Source organism: Anolis sagrei, chromosome Y (assembly GCF_037176765.1).
Source record: "Anolis sagrei isolate rAnoSag1 chromosome Y, rAnoSag1.mat, whole genome shotgun sequence".
Lineage (NCBI taxonomy): Eukaryota > Metazoa > Chordata > Lepidosauria > Squamata > Dactyloidae > Anolis > Anolis sagrei.
This window is the reverse complement of record NC_090035.1, coordinates 11281882-11301995: the sequence shown is the minus strand read 5'-3', so window position 1 is coordinate 11301995 and position 20114 is coordinate 11281882. Positions and strand designations below refer to the sequence as shown.

At 46.5% G+C, this 20114-nt stretch overlaps 1 protein-coding gene across 1 annotated transcript; it reads right to left on the bottom strand.

The window, feature by feature from the left end:
* Nucleotides 1-1651: 1651 nt before the first annotated feature.
* LOC132782125 (5'(3')-deoxyribonucleotidase, mitochondrial) lies at nucleotides 1652-14434 on the bottom strand. Its single transcript, XM_067462093.1, has 6 exons — nucleotides 14166-14434; nucleotides 11292-11573; nucleotides 8582-8682; nucleotides 7409-7469; nucleotides 4820-4934; nucleotides 1652-2456 (listed from the first exon to the last, which is right to left on the bottom strand). Exons 2-6 carry the CDS (start codon nucleotides 11568-11570, stop codon nucleotides 2314-2316), a joined length of 699 nt encoding a protein of 232 aa, XP_067318194.1. The 5' UTR covers nucleotides 11571-11573; nucleotides 14166-14434; the 3' UTR covers nucleotides 1652-2313.
* Between the last annotated feature and the right edge of the window lie 5680 nt (nucleotides 14435-20114).

Sequence of the window (20114 nt, the reverse complement as noted above, 5' to 3'; positions counted from 1 at the left end):
CATGGAGCACTCTTACCTTCCTGCTGAAGCAGTACTTATTGATCTACTCACATCTGCATGTTTTCGAACTGCTAGGTTGGCAGAAGCTGGGGCTAACAGCGGGAGCTCACCCTGCTCCCCGGATTCAAAATTGTGACCTTTCTGTCGACAAGTTCAGCAGCTCAGCGGTTTAACCCACTGCGCCACCAGGGGCCCCCAATGTATAAATACACATGATATATATGTACATACTAGCCATACGCTGCCACGCATTGCTGTGGCCCAGTCTGTGTATGTGTGTTTTGTGTGTGTATGTATGTGTTGTAATATATATTTTTTATTTTTTGGCTTTTTAAGTCTCTTCTGCTGTGTTTACTACTACTACTACTACTATTACTAAAGTACACATCAAATATTCTGTGACCTGGGGGTTTCCACTCCTTTGACATCTCATCACTTTTCTATGGAAGCTCAAAAGCAAAAGGACTTCTAAGATAGTAACCTGGTGCATTGGCCAAGTGTTATATGGAAGTTCAAGAACTCCCATAGAAATACGGCTTTAATCTAGCACTTAGGAGCCCTCGGTGGGTTAAACCCTTGTGCCGGCAGGACTGAAGATCAACAGGTCAGAGGTTCGAATATGGGGAGCATTATTTCTAGTAATGCTACCCATGCTCTATTCTGCCTTGATTAGACCACATCTGGAATATTGTGTCCAATTCTGGGCACCACAATTGAAGAGAGGGCAACTAAAATGATCAAGGGTCTGGAGAACAAGCCCTATGAGGAGCGGCTTAAAGAGCTGGGCCTGTTTAGCCTGAAGAAGAGAAGGATGAGAAGAGATATGATACCCATGTATAAATATGTGAGAGGAAGTCACAGGGAGGAGGAGGGAGCAAGCTTGTTTACTGCTTCCCTGGAGACTAGGACGCGGAACAATGGCTTCAAACTACAAGAAAGGAGATTCCATCTGAACATTAGGAAGAACTTCCTGACTGTGAGAGCCGTTCAGCAGTGGAACTCTCTGCCCCGGAGGTGGAGGCTCCTTCTTTGGAAGCTTTTAAACAGAGGCTAGATGGCCATTTGTCAGGGGAGCTTTGAATGCAATATTCCTGCTGCTTGGCAGGGGGTTGGACTGGATGGCCCATGAGGTCTCTTCCAACTCTATGATTCTATGAGAGCATGGATAAGCTCCCTCTGTCAGCTCCAGCTCCGCATGCGGGGACATGAGAGAAACCTCCCACAAGGATGGTAAAACATCAAAAACATTCAGAAGTCCCCTTGCAGACGGCCAATTCTCTCACACCAGAAGCGACTTGCAGTTTCTCAAGTTGCTCCTGACACAAAATAAAAAATTCTAGCACTCGTATTTTCTAGCTTTCCAGCTTTAAAAAAAGGAAATTCTGCCTTTGCCTGTACTGCTATCTAGTGGCCAACTCAAAACAGCACTTGACCCGCTCTTTCCGAACACAATTTGAAGCTTTCCTATTCTGTTCCTATGCCAAATTCCCAGTCTATAGCCTTTTAGAGTTGCTTGCTTTGAATCCCATTTGCATCACAAATATTCCTAGAAATTAGTCCCATGTTCTCAGTAGGGCTTATTATTGGAGAATGCAACAAAATTTTAAGCTTTCGGGTTGTCCAACCATTTTTCTTTCAATTCAGACACAGATTTTTTTCTCATTCCCATTTATTTCTCAGTAACACTACCAGTTATGGGAAATCTGCTGTATTTCGGTCCTTCTTTTGAAACGGTTAACAGTTTCGCTTGAACCCAGTCCTGAGCTCTGCAGCCTGCCTTTGGTGCCATTTTGGACAGAACAACACAGAAGACATTCCCCTTTGCAAACAATTCACACTTTTTGGGGTTTCCAATTGAGAATACGAGGTCTGAATAGACGATTTCTGTATGGGTCCCTGACAACTCACGCTTCCTGAGCATCTCACTTTGTGTCCCGTTCAGCTCCGTAAATGGAGGCATGTTCGTTGGGAGCAGAAAGCGTACCAATGCTGCCCTCTTTTGGGAAGCCACAGATAATCTAAACAGTACTCGAATGATCCAACCCATGTGTTGACATCGACAGATCTGGGCACAAGAAGAGCATTTGGCAAACATGGCCTGCCCTGAGTTGGCCCCCAGGCTCCGTAGCTTCCATTCCCAGCTCTGTGACCCTGGCAGCAGGCTGGATTTAAGAGTTCATGTCCTGGGGTTTCCTTGGCTTGTTTTGGACCAAGAACGTTGATCATTCCTATTCCTGCCTCTGAGTGCCGTAGATGTGGTTTGGGAGCCAACGCCGGCCAAACTTTTCGCTTCCTTCTGGGTCCCTGGCTTGACTACAAGGGCCGCTTGCTGTCCAGGATGGCCTTCCAGTCGTCAGCCCAGGAGTGAAGCCTGCGACGGGATGAAGGCAGCTCCAAGTGCTTGTTGTGGCACGCCGTGAACAGGATGTGCTCCCAAGTTGGCTGCTTCTCGGCTCCTGGAAAGCAGAAGAAGCAAAGCCACTCAGGAAATCAACCTTGTCCATACTGGCTTGAGAACCGTACATGCGAAAGGGATCTAGGAGTCTTAGTAGTCCTAAGCCTGAGCCAACATTGTGATGTGGCACCTCAAAAGCTAATGTGATTCTGGGCTGTATCAATACGTACATAGTGTCGACACCAAGGTGCTTGGTTATAAAGCTATTGCCCTCCCAACCCTGCTATATGCCTGTGAAACATGGACTGTCTACAGACATCACATGCAACTCCTGGAACGATTCCATCAGTGTTGCCTCAGGAAAATCCTCCAAATCTCTTGGGAAGACAAGCGGACAAACGTCAGCGTGCTGGAAGAAGCAAAGACCACCAGCATCGAAGCGATGGTCCTCTGCCATCAACTCCATGTTGTCCGGATGCCCGACTACCATCTCCCAAAGCAGTTGCTCTACTCCGAACTCAAGAACGGAAAGCAGAATGTTGTTGGGCAGGAAAAGAGATTCAAAGATGGGCTCAAAGCAAACATTAAAAACTCTGGCATAGACACTGAGAACTGGGAAGCCCTGGCTTGTGAGCGTTCCAGCTGGAGGTCAGCTGTGACCAGCAGTGCTGTAGAATTTTAAGAGGCATAAATGGAGGGCGAAAGAGAGAAACGTGCCAAGAGGAAGGCGCGTCAACCAACCCCGACTGAGGCCGCCTTCCACCTGGAAACCAATGCCCTCACTGTGGGAGAACATGCAGGTCAAGAATAGGGCTCCACAGTCACCTACAGACTCACAAGAGTACTGACCCTGGAAGACTATCCTATTTGGCCAACAAGGGATCACCTAAGTAAGTAAGTGTCTAGACCAGTGGTTCTCAACCTTCCTAATGCCGCAACACCTTAATACAGTTCCTCATGTTGTGGTGACCCCTAACCATAACATTATTTTCATTGCTACCTCATAACTCGTAATTTTTGTTACTGTTCTGAATTGTAATGTAAATATCTGATATGCAGGATGTATTTTCATTCACTGGACCACTTATGGCACAAATACTCGATACGCCCAAATCTGGTGGGGTTGGGGGGGGATTGATTTTGTCATTTGGGAGTTGTAGTTGCTGTGATTTATAGTTCACCTACAATCAAAGGGCATTCTGAACTCCACCAATGATGGAATTGAACCAAACTTGGCACATAGAACTCCCATGACCAACAGAAAATACTGGAAGGGTTTGGTGGGCATTGATCAAGCGTTTCAGAGTTGTAGTTCACCTACATCCAGAGAACACTGCAGACTCAAACAATAATGGTTCTGGACCGAACTTGCCACGGATACTCAATATGTCCAAATGTGAACACTGGTGGAGTTTGGGGAAAATAGACATTGACATTTGGGAGTTGTAGTTGCTAGGATTTATAGTTTACCTACAATCAAAGAGCATTCTGAACTCCACCAAGGATGGAATTGAACCAAACTTGGCACACAGAACTCCCATGACCAACAGAAAATACTGGAAGGGTTTGATGGGCATTGACCTTGAGTTTTGGAGTTGTAGTTCACCTACATCCAGAGAGCACTGTGGACTCAAACAATGATGGATCAGGACCAAACTTGGCACAAATACTCAATATGTCCAAATATGAATACTGGTGGAGTTTGGGGAAAATAGACATTGACATTTGGGAGTTGTAGTTGCTGGGATTTATAGTTAACTTACAATGAAAGAGCATTCTGAACCCCACCAACGATGGACCTGAACCACACTTGGCACACAGTTCTCCCATGACCAACAGAAAATACTGGAAGGGTTTGGTGGGCAGTGTCCTTGGTTTAGGAGTTGTACTTCACCTACGTCCAGAGATCACTGGAATCAAACAATGATGGATCTGGACCAAACTCTACACGAATACTCAATATACCTACATGGCCAACATTCAATACTGATGGGGTTGAGGAGGGGATGTTTTAGAATTCCGGGAGTTATAGTTCACCAACACCAAGAATGAAAAGAAGGACAGGTGGAGAGATCTTCAGCCTTCTCTGCCATATGTGTTTCCTGATGGTCTTTGGTGACCCCTCTGAAACCCATCCTCCCAGAGGTCTTGACCCCCAGGTTGAGAAACACTGGTCTAGATGGAGGGAAGTCATAGTCCTCCTATATTCTGCTTTAGTCAAACCTTGTCTGGAATAGCACTGTCTCCAGTTATGTGTCAAGAAGAACACCAACGGCTTTAAAGGACACCAAAATGGGCAAAGATATGGAAGCTATGAATCCCTCTGAGGATCAACATAGAGAAAAGGGTGTGTTTAGCTTGGAGAAAAAGGCTGAGAGAAGGGGGCACGAGAGCCATGTGTTCCTACCCAAGCTCATGCTTTACCTAGAACATCGGGTCTGTCGTCAATCAAGAGGTCTCCGGAGACCACCGTCTTGTCCCGGGTGAGGACAATCTGCTCCAGAAACTCCGGGCCCAAATGCTTCTCCACCCAGGCATACTGGAAAGCAGAAAGGGGAAGGAAGAAGGGCGATGGTAACCACAGACGGGCCAAGACTGGGAAAGGAGGGCTTCGCTTTCCCAACAAAATCACAAACGGCAAACCACAGTGACTCATAAAAACAGACAAAGGCAGAGGAAGAGGTCATTCATGCTTCGATGCTGAGCCAAGGCGAGAAATGGAAGGCTTTTCTGATAAATCTGCGCCACCAAATCGGAAAACAGAGACCGCTTGAAATATTTATTCCTCTGTGCTCAGAAGAGAACAAACCACTTCTGTCCTGAGCATATATCCCTTACGGTTGCCATGTTCCAGAAGCATTCTCTCCTGGCGTTTCACCCACATCTCAGAGGTTGTGAGGTCTGTTGGAAAACAGGCAAGTGGGGTTTATATATCTGCGGAATAATGTCCAGGGTGGGAGAAAGAAGTTCTTGTCTGCTTGATGCAAGTGTGAATGTCACAATTAGCAAGCTTGATTATCACTGAATGGCCTTGCAGGTTCAAAGCCTGGCTGCTTCGTGTCTGGGGGAATCCTTTGTTGGGAGGTGATTAAATGCTAATCCAGGTGATCAATTGCAACATTTACACTTGCCTCAAGCAAACAGTTAACACCTCCCAACCAAGGATTCCCCCAGGCAGGATGCAGCCAGGCTTTGAGGCTACAAGGCCATTCAACGATGATCAAGGTGGCCAATTGCAATATTCATACTTTGTTGGGAGGTGTTAGCTGGCCCTGTTTGTTTCCTGACAGTTTCATCATGAAGGAGGAAACCATGAAAATGAACAAAATCTGGATACCAGTATTTTAAAAAAACTCTAAAATCAGGACAGTAAATAACGAACAATCATAAAACGGGGGAATTCCAGCTAACATCTCCCAATTGGCCACCTTGATGAGCATTTCATAGAATCATAGAATCAAAGAGCTGGAAGAGACCTCATGGGCCATCCAGTCCAACCCCATTCTGCCAAGAAGCAGGAATATTGCATTCAAATCACCCCTGACAGATGGCCATCCAGCCCCTGTTTAAAAGCTTCCAAAGAAGGAGCCTCCACCACACTCCGGGGCAGAGAGTTCCACTACTGAACGGCTCTCACAGTCAGGAAGTTCTTCCTTATGTTCAGATGGAATCTCCTCTCTTGTAATTTGAAGCCATTGTTCCGCATCCTAGTCTCCATGGAAGCAGAAAACAAGCTTGCTCCCTCCTCCCTATGACTTCCTCTCACATGGCTATCATGTCTCCTCTCAGCCTTCTCTTCTTCAGGCTAAACATGCCCAGCTCCTTAAGCCGCTCCTCATAGGGCTTGTTCTCCAGACCCTTGATCATTTTAGTCGACCTCCTCTGGACACATTTAATCACCTCCCAACAAAGGTTGTGAGTTCTATGGGGTTTATAGTCCTGTGGAATGATGTCCATGGTGGGAGAAAGAACTCTTGTCTGCTGGAGACAATGAATGTTGCAACTGGCCATCTTGATTAGCATTGAATGGCCTTGCAGCTTCAAAGCCCAGCTGCTTCCTGCAGGAGGATCACTTCCTACAACTGGAAGGGGAATTCCAGGCAGGAAACAATCAGAGCCAGCTAACACCTCCCAACCAGGGATTCCCCCAGGCAGGAAGCAGCCAGGCCTTGAAGCTGCCTGCTATTTAATGATAACCAAGCTGGCCACTTGCAACATTCACACCTGCCTCAAACAGATAACAGTTCTTTCTCCCACCTGGGCATTATTCCACAGATATATCAACCTCACTTGCCTAGTTTCCAACAGACCTTACAACCTCTGCCAACTCTTGTCTGTTGGAGGCAAGTGTGAATGTTGCAATTGGTCAGCTTGATTAGCATTGAATGGCCTTGCAGCTTCAAAGCCTGGTTTCTTCTTGATGAACCAACCTGGACACCGCATATTATTTGAGAACACAGAAATGCTGGACTACTCTAACAACCACCATGTTAGAATACACAGAGAAGCCACTGAACTCCACAAACATGTGGACAATTTCAACAGAAAGGAGGAAACCATGAAAATGAACAAAATCTGGCGACCAGTATTAAAAAAACTCTAAAATCAGGACAGTGAATAAAGAATAAAGAATAACACTTAAAAAACATTCCAGACAGGAAACAATTAGGGCCAGCTAACACCTCCCAACAAAGGATTTCCCCCAGGCAGGAAGCAGCCAGGCTTTGAAGCTGCAAGGCCATTCAGTGCTAATCAAGCTGGCCAATTGCAACATTCATACTTGCCTCAAGCAAATAAGAGTTCTTTCTCCCACCCTGGACATTATTCCACAGATATGTAAACCCCACTTGCCTAGTTTCCAACCGACCTCACAACCTCTGAGGATGCCTGCCATAGATGTGGGTGAAATTTCAGGAGAGAATGCTTCTGGAACATGGCCATACAGCCTGGAAAACTCACAGCAACCTAGTGATTCCAGCTATGAAAGCTTTCGACAACACATATATCCCTTACCTTTTCATAGGGGCAATAGCGATATTTCTTGATGGGACTTGTGCATATAAAGACATCAGTCCTGTGTGGACAGAAAGAAAAAATAATAATTGGTTATTGTTTATTTTTTTATTTGTCAGGAGCGACTTGAGAAACTGCAAGTCGCTTCCGGTGTGAGAGAATTGGCTGTCTGCAAGGACATTGCCCAAGGGACGCCCGGATGTATTACCAGCCAATAATAATAATAATAATAATAATAATGGAGTCCCCGGTGGCGCAGTGGGTTAAAGCACTGAGCTGAGCTGAGCTGTTGAGCTTGTTGATCAAAAGGCCGCAGGTTCGATTCCGGGGAGCAGCGTGAGCTTCCGCTGTCAGCCCTAGCTTCTGCCAACCTAGCAGTTAGAAAACATGCAAATGTGAGTAGATCAATAGGTACCACTCTGGCAGGAAGGTAACGGCACTCCATGCAGTCATGCCAGCCACATGACCTTGGAGGTGTCTACGGACAACACTGGCTCTTCGGCTTAGAAATGGAGATGAGCACCAACCACCAGAGTCAGACATGACTGGACTTAATGTCAGGGGACTACCTTTACCTACCTTTACCTACCTTTACCTAATAATAATAATAATAATAATAACAACAACAACAACAACAATAATAATAATCTTTATTTATACCCCGCCACCATCTCCCCAACGGGGACTCGGGGCAGCTTACATGAGGCCAAATCCAGACAACATATTATAAAACTAAAAACATAAAGCAACAAGAAACAACATATGTCCCAGCATGGGAAGCTGGAGCTGACAGATGGAAGCTCCCCCCGCTCCCCAGATATTGTGATATTAAAATACGATCAACGGTAGATACTGCTGGCTTCACTTTGGACGCATCTACACTGCAAAATGAATGCGGTTTGACACCAGTTTAACTGCCATGGCTTAATGCTGTGGAGTCCTGGAAACTGCTTCACAACAACAACAACAATAACAACATCAAATATAATAATATTAATAACATAATTATGTCAAGCTGTATTAATTCTACAGTGTATAGTATGGTATAGTATTTATAGTATAGTATAAAATATAGTATAATGTAATATATACTATATAGTATAGTATAGTATAGTATAATATAGTATAGTACAGTATATATTGGATTTCCTTAGAAAATGGCACGGCACTCACTCTTCCAACTTTGCCATTTGCTTGACTGCTTCCACGGCGCCTGGGATCGGGTCCAATTCGAGGAAGAAGTCCTTGGACTCCCAAATGCTGATCGCCTTGTCCTGCAAAGGCCATAAAGAAACTGTACATAACCAAGTATCATAGAATCCTAGAGCTGGAAGAGACCTCATGGGCCATCCAGTCCAACCCCCTGCCAAGAAGCAGGAATACTGCATTCAAAACACCCCTGACAGATGGCCATCCAGCCTCTGTTTCAAAGCTTCCAAAGAAGGAGCCTCCACCACACTCCATGGAAGAGAGTTCCACTGCGGAACGACTCTCACAGTCAGGAAGTTCTTCCTCAGCTTCAGATGGAATCTCCTCAGTCAAAAGCAAAGAGGAAAACTAACATATGTGTCCTGCATCAATTAGCGGGTTGGACTAGATGACCCATGAGGCCCCTTGTTCCAACTCTGTGGGTGCATCTCCAATGTAGGGTTGATGCCCTTCGGTGCCACTTGAGCTGCTCAGTGCTATGGAATACTGGGATTTGTAGTCTGGTGAGTCCCAGCACTCTTTGGCAAAGAAGGCTGAAAACCCAGTAGAACTAAAACTCCCACTATTCCATAGCACTGAGCCATGGCCCTTCAAGTGTAGAGGCAAAATCCCAAAAGGTTTCTTTCTCTGGAAACTGTATTTGCTTGCTCTGCCTCACCCAACTACAAATCCCATGCTTCCATAACATTGTGTCATGGCTGTTAAGGTGGGGGTCAAAAGTTTAGAGGTTTCCTGCTCCTTAATGTAATGCAGTTATTTCCCTTTTAACTCCAACGCATGTAGGAGGGAGATTCTTTGGGCCCAGGTTGAACAGCCCCTATTGCACCAATTCCCAAAAGTAACTACTTAGTAACTCGTTAAAAGTAACATAGTTATGGGAGATTCTTTGGGCCCAGGCTGAGCTGCGCCTACTGCTGCAACTCCCAAAAGTAACTACTTAGTAACTTGTTACAAATAACATAGTTACCTCCCATGCAGGAGGGAGATTCTTTGGGCTGAGGCCGAGCTGCTCCTATTGCTGCAACCCCCATAGTTATCTCTCATGCAGGAGAGAGACTCTTTGGGCCCAGGCTGAGCTGCCCCTATTGCTTCAACTCCCAAAAATAACTACTTAGTAACATGTTACAAGTAACATAGTTACCTCTCATGCGGGAGAGAGACTCTTTGGGCCCAGGCTAAGCTGCCCCTATTGCTGCAACTCCCAAAAGTAACTACTTAGTAACATGTTGCAAGTAACGTAGTTACCTCTCATGCAAGAGGGAGATTCTTTGGGCCCAGGCTGAGCTGCCCCTATTGCTGCAACCCCCAACGTAACTACTTAGTGAATCATTACAAGTAATGTAGTTAACTCACACAGGAGCTAGATTCTTTGGGCCCAGACTGAACTCCTATTGTTGCAACCCCCAAAAGTAACTACTTAGTAACTTGTTACAAGTAACAGTCATCTCTCATGCAGGAGGGAGATTCTTTGGGCCCAGCCTGTGCTGCCCCTATTGCTGCAAACCTCAAAAGTAACTCCTTAGTGACTCATTACAACATAGTTAACTCACGCAGGAGGTAGATTCTTTGGGCCCAGACCAAGCTACTTCTATTACTCCAAAAGTAACTACTTTAGTAACTTGTTACAAGTAACAACATTATCTCTCATGCAGGAGGTAAATTCTTTGGGCCCAGGCTGAACTGCCCCTATTGTTGCAACCCCCAAAAGTAACTACTGAGTAACTCGTCATAAGTAACGTCATTAACGCTCATGCAGGAGGGAGATTCTTTGTGCCCGGGCTGAGCTTGCCCCTATTGTTGCAACCCCCAAAAGTAACTACTCAGTAACTTGTTACAAGTAACACTGTTAACATTCATGTAGGAAGGAGATTCTTTGGGCCCAGGCTGAGCTGCCCCTATTCCTGCTACCCCCAAAAGTAACTACTTAATAACTTGTTATAAGTAACATTGTTACCTCTCATGCAGGAGGGAGATTCAAACCCCAAAAGTAACTACTTAGTAACTCGTTACAGGTAATGTTAATGCTCATGCAGGAGAGAGATTCTTTGGGCCCAGGCTGTGCTGCCCCTATTGCTGCAGCCCCCAAAAATAACTACTTAGTAACTTGTTACAAATAACAGTTACCTGTCATGCAGGAAGGAGATTCTTTGGACCCAGGCTGAGCTGCCCCTATTCCTGCAACCCCCAAAAGTAACTACTGAGTAACTCGTCATAAGTAACGTCATTAACGCTCATGCAGGAGGGAGATTCTTTGTGCCCAGGCTGAGCTTGCCCCTATTGCTGCAACCCCCAAAAGTAACTACTTAGTAACTCGTTATAAATAACATAGTTACCTCTCATGTTGGAGGAAGATTCTCTGGGCCTAGGCTGAGCTGCCCCTATTCCTGCAACCCCCAAAAGTAACTACTTAGTAATTCGTCATAAGTAACATAGTTACCTCTCATGCTGGAGGAAGATTCTCTGGGCCCAGGCTGAGCTACCCCTATTCCTGCAAACCCCCCCTGCAATAACTACTTAGTAACTCGTTACAAGTAACAAAGTTACTTCTCATGCAGGAGGGAGATTCTTTGGGCCCCGACCGAGTCACCTCTATTGCAGCCACCCCAAAAGTAACTACTTAGTAATTCATTACAGGTAATGTTAACGCTCATGCAGGAGGGAGATTCAGACTCACGCTGAGCTCGGGCTCGATCTGTCCATATTGTTCGGAGACCCAGAATCCGCGCCGGTCCTCCAAAGGGATGCAAGGCATGTCTGGGAATCTGGCTTGGAATTTCTTCAAGAAGCCCCCTTCGAAGTCGGCTAAGACCCCGTCCATGTCGACCAAGACCCGGAGCCGCCTGAGGCCGGGGCTGGAGGAAGAGGAAGACCACCGAAAGAAGCCCCCGAAAGCGAGGAAAGGGGCGCAGCAGCCCCGCTGCGGGTGCAAGAAGGCGCTGCCGAGGAAAAGCATGGCCTGTTTTTTGGGGGGTGCAAGCAAGAAAAATGGGGGGCACCCTTAGGGCAGAGGGAGGGCACCATCAGCCCCTAAGGAAGCCATACGAATAGGAAGCCCCTTCTTTGTATAGGGCAGCCCCTTCTTTGCATTGCAGCCTCCACAGCGGGGGGCACTGCGAGGTCCACTAGTTGGGCAACGGATGGATGGATGGATGAATAATTATTTTTGGTCCTTTGCAGCATCGAAGTCTCTTCTCTGTCGCCTCTTGCTGCAGTGTCCTACGCAGCCGCCAAAGATGCCTTCTGCTCTTAGCCAGGGATCCTTGGGGTTGGCCCAAATTTCTCCCCCAAACCGGAGCCTGGATGGGCTGTGGTTTCCTATGGTTTGCAAAGAGGACTGACAAGGGACCCACCTCCAGGGTTTGCACCCCAAAAGGGACTGGTTTCCAGGGGTTTGCAATCACTGCACCCCAAAAGGGATAGACTTCCCAGATTGCACCCCAAAAGAGGCTGGTTTCCTAGGGTTTGGAAAAAATGCACCCCCAAAAAGACTTGACTTCCAAGGGTTTGTGCATTAATTGCACTCCAAAAGGAACTGAATTTCAGGAGTTTGTACCCCAAAAGGGATGGGTTTCTCAGATTGCACCCCAAAAGGGACTGATTTCCTAGGTAGGGTTTGCAATAATTGCACCCCTAAAGGGACTGACTTCCCAGATTGCACCCCAAAAGGGACTAATTTCCTGGGGTTTGCAATAATTACACCACAAAAGGGATTAACTTCCCAGATTGCACCCTAAAAGGGACTGATTTCCTAGGGGTTTGTGATAATTGCACCCCAAAAGGGTCTCACTTTCCAAAAATTGCACCCCAAAAGGGACTGATTTCCAAGGGTCTGCAATAATTGCACCCCTAAAGGGACTGACTTCCCAGATTGCACCCCAAAAGAGACTAATTTCCTGGGGTTTGCAATAATTACACCACAAAAGGGATTAACTTCCCAGATTGCACCCTAAAAGGGACTGATTTCCTAGGGGTTTGTGATAATTGCACCCCAAAAGGGTCTCACTTTCCAAAAATTGCACCCCAAAAGGGACTGATTTCCAAGGGTCTGCAATAATTGCACCCCTAAAGGGACTGACTTCCCAGATTGCACCCCAAAAGAGACTAATTTCCTGGGGTTTGCAATAATTACACCACAAAAGGGATTAACTTCCCAGATTGCACCCTAAAAGGGACTGATTTCCTAGGGGTTTGTGATAATTGCCCCCCAAAAGGGTCTCACTTTCCAAAAATTGCACCCCAAAAGGGACTGATTTCCAAGGGTTTGAAATAATTGCACCACTAAAGGGACTGACTTTCCAGACTGCACCCCAAAAGGAACTGATTTCCTGGGGGTTTGCAATAATTGCATCCCTAAAGCGGCAAGATTGCACCCCAAAAGGGACTGACTTTCAGGAGGTTGCAATAATTACTCCCCAAAAGGTACTTTCCAAAAAAGAGACTTTCCAAATATTGCACCCCAAAAGGGACTGACTTCCCAGGTTGCACCCTAAAAGGGACTGATTTTCTGGGGGTTTCTGATAAATGCACCCCAAAAGGGAACCACTTTCAAAAAATTGCACCTCAAAGGTGAGTGATTTCCCAGACTGCACCCCCAAGGAGCGGATTTCCTGGGGGTTTGCAATAATTGCACCCCAAAAGAGACCCACTTCCCAAAAATTGCACCCCAAAAGGGACTGACTTCCCAGATTGCGCCCCAAAAGGGCCTGATTTCCAGGGATTTGCAATAATTTCACCCCAAATGGGGCTCCTTTTCCAAAAATTGCACCCTAAAAGAGACTGAATTCTGATTGCACCCCAAAAGGGACCGATTTCCTGGAGGTTTGTGATAATTGCACCCCAAGGGGACCCACTTTTCTGCACCCCAAAAGAGTGTGATTTTCAGGGGTCTGCAATAATTGCACCCCAAAAGGCATTGACTTCCCAGATTGCACCCCAAAAGGGATTGACTTCCAGGGGTTTGCAGTAATTGCACCCCAAAAGGGACAAGATTGCACCCCAAAGGGGACTGGTTTCACAGATTGCACCCTAAAAGGGACTGATTTCCTGGGGGTTTGCAATAATTGCACCCCAAAAGGGGCAAGATTGCACCCCAAAAGGGGCTCACTTCCCAGATTGCACCCCAAAAGAGACTGACTTCCAGGGGTTTGCAGTAATTGCACCCCAAAAGGGGCAAGTTTGCACCCCAAAAAGGGACTAACTTCCCAGATTGCACCCCAAAAGAGACTGACTTTCAGGAGTTTGCAATAATTGCACCCCAAAAGGGGCTCACTTTCCAAAAACTGCACCCCAAAAGGGACTGACTTCCTGGGGGTTGCAATAATTGCACCCCAAAAGGGGCAAGATTGTACCCCAAAAAGGGACTGACTTCCTAGATTGCACCCTAAAAGGGACTGACTTCCAGGGGTTTGCAGTAATTGCACCCCAAAAGGGGCTCACTTTCCAAAAACTGCACCCCAAAAGGGACTGACTTCCTGGGCTTTGCTAAGATCACATCCCAAAAGGAACTGACCCCTTGCACCCCCAAAAGGCCCGCCTTGGCCCGCCTTACTGCTCCATTCCTGCTTTCCTTTCTTCTTTGCCTCCTTCCTTCTTTGCCAAGGACTTCCCGCAGAAGAGAAGGATCCGCACCATACCGCTAGACCCCTTCCATACCGCTTTAAATGCCCAGGGCCCCCTTTTTCCCCTCCCTCCTGGAGGAGCCTGGGATTTGTAGTCCGGGGCGGGGCTTGGCCTGATCTTCCAGGGAGCCTTTTAACTCCCTCGGAACTCCCTCTCCCAAGGTCAACGGCAGTCGCGCTTTCAGATCTCGAGAGTGTCGTTCAAGGCAAGGGCGCTAGAGGGCGCAAGGAACCACACAGCCCAGCTCCAAAGGGGAATCCAAGGGCTATTACTGCAATGCAGAGAATATATTTTGCTGCAGAGGCAATGGGGCCAAGTTTTTTCTTTATTAATTTCCTTTTTAAAAACCATAGCCACAATTGAAGGGAGATGTTGACAAGCTGGAATGTGTCCAGAGAAGGGCGACTAAAAGGATCAAGGGTCTGGAGAACAAGCCCTATGAGGAGCGGTTTAAAGAGCTGGGCATGTTTAGCCTGAAGAAGAGAAGGCCTATTCCACACCTGGAATATTGTGTCCGATTCTGGGCACCACAATTCAAGAGAGATATTGACAAGCTGGAATGTGTCCAGAGAAGGGTGACTAAAAGGATGAAGGGTCTGGAGAACAAGCCCTATGAGGAGCGGCTTAAGGAGCTGGGCATGTTTAACCTGAAGAAGAGAAGGCCTATCCCACACCTGGAATATTGTGTCCAATTCGGGGCACCACAATTCAAGAGAGATATTGACAAGCTGGAATGTGTCCAGAGAAGGGTGTCTAAAAGGATCGAGGGTCTGGAGAACAAGCCCTATGAGAAGCGGCTTAAAGAGCTGGGCATGTTTAGCCTGAAGAAGAGAAGGCTGAGAGGAGACATGACAGCCATGTATAAATATGTGAGAGGAAGTCACAGGGAGGAGGGAGCAGGCTGATTTTCTGCTGCCGTGACTAGGACGCGGAACAATGGCTTCAAACTACAAGAAAGGAGATTCCACCTGAACATTAGACCTGTTCAGCAGTGGAACTCTCTGCCACGGAGTGGGGGTTCAAACTACAAGAAAGGAGATTCCACCTGGACATTAGGAAAAACTCCCTGACTGTGAGACCTGTTCAGCAGTGGAACTCTCTGCCGCGGAGTGTGGGTTCAAACTACAAGAAAGGAGATTCCACCTGGACATTAGGAAAAACTCCCTGACTGTGAAACCTATTCAGCAGTGGAACTCTCTGCCGCGGAGTGTGGGTTCAAACTACAAGAAAGGAGATTCCACCTGAACATTAGGAAGAACTCCCTGACTGTAAGAGCTGTTCAGCAGTGGAACTCTCTGCCACGGAGTGTGTGTTCAAACTACAAGAAAGGAGATTCCGTCTGAACATTAGGAAGAACTCCCTGATTGTGAGACCTGTTCAGCAGTGGAACTCTCTGCCGTTGAGTGTGGTGGGGGCTCCTTCTTTGGAGGCTTTGAAATAGAGGGTGGATGGCCATCTGTCAGGGGTGCTTTGAATGTGATTTTCCTGCTTCTTGGCAGGGGTTGGACTGGATGGCCCACGAGGTCTCTTCCAACTCTAGGATTCTATGATTCTATGATGTATTCTAAATTGCTTTAATGGCCTCACAACCTCTGAGGATGCCTGCCATAGATACAGGCGAAACGTCAGGAGAGAATGTTCTGGAGCATGGCCATACAGCCCGGAAAACTTATAGCAACCCAGTGATTCCAGCCATGAAAGTTTTTGACAATATATTGGGCTTTAATGGCATTTTGTTGCTATTTCTATTTCACCTTAAGAAACAGACAAGGAATGTATTATCAAAGGGTTTCATAGCCGGAATCACTGCATTAATGTGAGTTTTCCAAGCTGTCTGGTCATGTTCCAGAAGCATTCTCTCCTGACGTTTCACCCACATCTACAGCAGGCATCCTCAGAGGTTGTGAGGTCTGTTGGAAACTTGTTGTTATTTCTATTTCGCCTTAAGAAACAAACAAGCAGTGTATTACCAAAGAGTTTCACAGCCGGAATCACTGGGTCGCTGTGAGTTTTCTGGACTGCCTGCCCTTGTTCCAGAAGCATTCTCTCCTGACGTTTCACCCACATCTAGAGCAGGCATCCTCAGAAGTTGTAAGGTCTGTTGGAAACTAGGCAAGTGAGATTCATATATGTGTGGAATGATGCCCAGGGTGGGAGAAAGAACTCTTGCCTGCTTGAGGCAGGTGTGAGTGTTGCAATTGGCCACCTTCCTTAGTACTGAATGGCTTTGCAGGTTCAAAGCCTGGCTGGTTCCTTCCTGGAGGAATCCAGAGGACAAGGACAAGGTGTCAGCTGCTATCATGCTGCACGTCACTTCGGGATGTCTATGCTTCACATCACTGGAGAAATTATACTGTTTAACTGGTATTGCGCTATCTGACATCCGTTGGGAAGTAGCATCCTATAATGAAAGGACCAAGGCAGTGACATCTCTAGCCCATTGTGCTGTCGCATGCTGGGCCTGTGCATAAGACTGTAGACAGGACATAAATTCTGTGTGCCCAACGGGGCGCTGGGGCTGCCTCAGATTAAAGCCCTTTGGATTTCCTTAAACAGAGTCTTTAGATTGCTTAAAGGTTCAACAAAGTTCTTTATTATTGATGAAAACAAACAGGTACTTTAAAGCTTTCTTAACAGTCTATTGGCTCTTTCTCAGTCTTGTCCACAGGGAACAGGCACTATCTTCTTAACTGTAACTAACGGGGAAATCCTTAACTTCTAATCTGGGCAGTCTGTGTTTGCCTCTCTTGGCGTGGAGCCCCTGCACCCGGTACCAACTACTTCTGGCTTCCGCGAGTGGCCCTTACCAAGCAGAGCTTTGTAGACTTCCAAGGGAAAAGAAGGAGTTCAGGTTTCGGTGATGGCTGGCTGAAGTGCTGTGGGACCGGATTCCCTCAGCAAAGGAGCTGTGAGGCTGCGAAATCCTCAGCCAAGCTGTGGGGCCTTTTCTCTCCGGCCAAGCCGTAGAAGACGAAGTTTTCTACAGGAGCTCTTGGTATTATGTCCTGCATGGAAAGCTGCTCTGTGTGAACTGAACCCAAACTGGCTCCTATTCCCTCCAAAACCCAAAAAGGGGGCGGGACCAGGGAACCTAACTATAATTTGACAGGTGGCTTGCCCTATGATTGCAGCCAAAAGAAGCCACCTATCTGCAGAGTCCCTGCAACAAACATTCAATGCAAAGCAAACAAAATTGGAGCTCCTGGTACAGCTGTACCTGCACACCCATCCTCTGCTTGGATATCAGCCAGCAAGACAATGCCTTAAATCAAGAAACAGCTTCCTAAGATCTACAGAGATATTTGCAGGAACACCTCAGCAAGCGAGAATCCAAAAGTGGCAGGCTAAAAATCAGTGGCTAAGATCGGATGAGAAACTCCCTCCTGGGCGCACAGAAGACTGGGCAACTTGGAAGGTGCTGAACAGACTGCGTTCTGGCTCTACGAGATGCAGAACCAACTTTAAGAAATGGGGCTACAAAGTGGAGTCCACAACATGTGAGTGTGGAGAAGAGCAAACCACAGACCACTTACCACAATGTGGCCTGAGCCCTGCCACATGCACAATGGAGGACCGTCTCATAGCGACACCAGAGGCACTCCAAGTTGGCCAGCTTCTGGTCAAAGGACATTTAGCATCATGCCAAGTATTTAACTTTGTTTGTGGTTTTTAAATACATTATAACTGTGTTTTCAATTTGCTTCTGACACGATAAATAAACATTTAATTAATAAATATCTAATAAATATTTAGTTGGGCTTGGCCTCACGTAAGCTGCCCTGAGTCCCCGTCGAGGAGATGGAGGCAGGGTATACATAAAGATGATGATGATGATGATGATGATGATGATGATGATTATTATTATTATTATTATTAAATGTTATCTTAAGCAGAGGCTGCATGTCTATCTGTCGGGAGGGCTTGGATGGTGTCTTCCTGCTATTATTATAATTATAAATATTACTTAATTTTACTTTACTTAGGCGATCCCTTGTTTTCTGAGGATGATTGTCTTCCAGTATTCTTGTTGGGTCCGTATGTGGCTGTGGAGCCCTGTTCTTGACCTGCATGTTCTTCTGCAGTGAGGGCATTGGTTTCCAGGTGGAAGGCGGTCTCGGTCGGGGTTGGCTTGACACGCCTTCCTCTTGGCATGTTTCTCTCTTTCACCCTCCATTTATGCCTCTTAAAATTCTACAGCACTGCTGGTCACAGCTGACCTCCAGCTGGAGTGCTCAAAGGCCAGGGCTTCCCAGTTCTCAGTGTCTATGTCAGAGATTTTAAGGTTGGCTACACGATAAATAAATAAACATTTAATTAATAAATATCTAATAAATATTTAGTTGGGCTTGGCCTCACGTAAGCTGCCCTGAGTCCCCGTCAAGGAGATGGAGGTGGGATATACATAAAGTTTATTATTATTATTATTATTATTATTACTATTATTATTATTATTATTATTATAATAAAATATTATTTTAAGCAGAGGCTGCATGTCTATCTGTTGGGAGGGCTTGGATGGTGTCTTCTTGCTATTATTATAATTATAAATATTACTTAATTTTATTTACTTAGGCGATCCCTCGTTTTCCGAGGATGATTGTCTTCCAGTGTTCTTGTGGGTCCGTATGTGGCTGTGGAGCTTATTCTTGTTCTGCATCTTCTTCCACAGTGAGGGCATTGGTTTCCAGGTGGAAGGCAGTCTTGGTCGGGGTTGGCTTGACGCACCTCCCTCTTGGCACGCTTCTCCCTTTCGCCCTCCATTCGTGCCTCTTCAAATTCTGCAGCACTGCTGGTCACAACTGACCTCCAGCTGGAGCGCTCAAGGGCCAGGGCTTCCCAGTTCTCAGTGTCTATGCCAGAGCTTTTAAGGTTGGCTTTGAGCCCATCTTTCAATCTCTTTTCCTGTCCACCAACTTTCCGTTTTCTGTTCTTCAGTTCGGAGTAGAGCAACTGCTTTGGGAGATGCTGGTCGGGCATCCGGACAACGTGGCCAGTCCAGTGGACTTGGTGGTAGAGGACCATCGCTTCAATGCTGGTGGTCTTGGCTTCTTACAGCACGCTGACGTTTGTGCGCTTGTCTTCCCAAGAGATTTGGAGGATTTTCCTGAGGCAGCGCTGATGGAATCGTTTCAGGAGTTGCATGTGACGCCTGTAGACAGTCCATGTTTCACAGGCATACAGTAGGGCTGGGAGGGCAATAGCTTTATAAACAAGCACCTTGGTCTAGACACTATGTACGTATTGATGCAGCCCAGAATCACATTAGCTTTTTGAGGTGCCGCATCACAATGTTGGCTCAGGCTTAGGACTCCTAAGACTTCTAGCTCCATGTATTGTCGAAGGCTTTCATGGCTGGAATCACTAGGTTCTTGTGGGTTTTTTCGGGCTATAGAGCCATGTTCTAGAGGCATTTCTCCTGACGTTTCACCTGCATCTATGGCAAGCATCCTCAGAGGTAGTAAGGTCTGTTGGAATTAGGACAATGGGTTTATATATCTGTGGAATGGCTGGGGTGGGGCAAAGAGCTCTTCTCTGCTGGAGCTAGGTGTGAATGTTTCAACTGATCACCTTCACTGATCACCTTCACCTTCAGACCTTAGAAGGCCTGCCTGAGCCTGGGAAAATCTCTTGTTGAGAGGTGTTAAGATGTGCCTGGTTGTTTCCTCTCTGTTGTTTTGCTGTTGTAATTTTAGAGTTTTTTAATACTGGTAGCCAGATTTTGTTCATTTTCATGGTCTCTTCCTTTCTGTTGAAATTGTCCACATGCTTGTGGATTTCAATGGCTTCTCTGTGTAGTCTGACATGGTGGTTGTTGGTGTGGTCCAGCATTTATGTGTTCTCAAATAATATGCTGTGTCCAGGCTGGTTCATCAGGTGC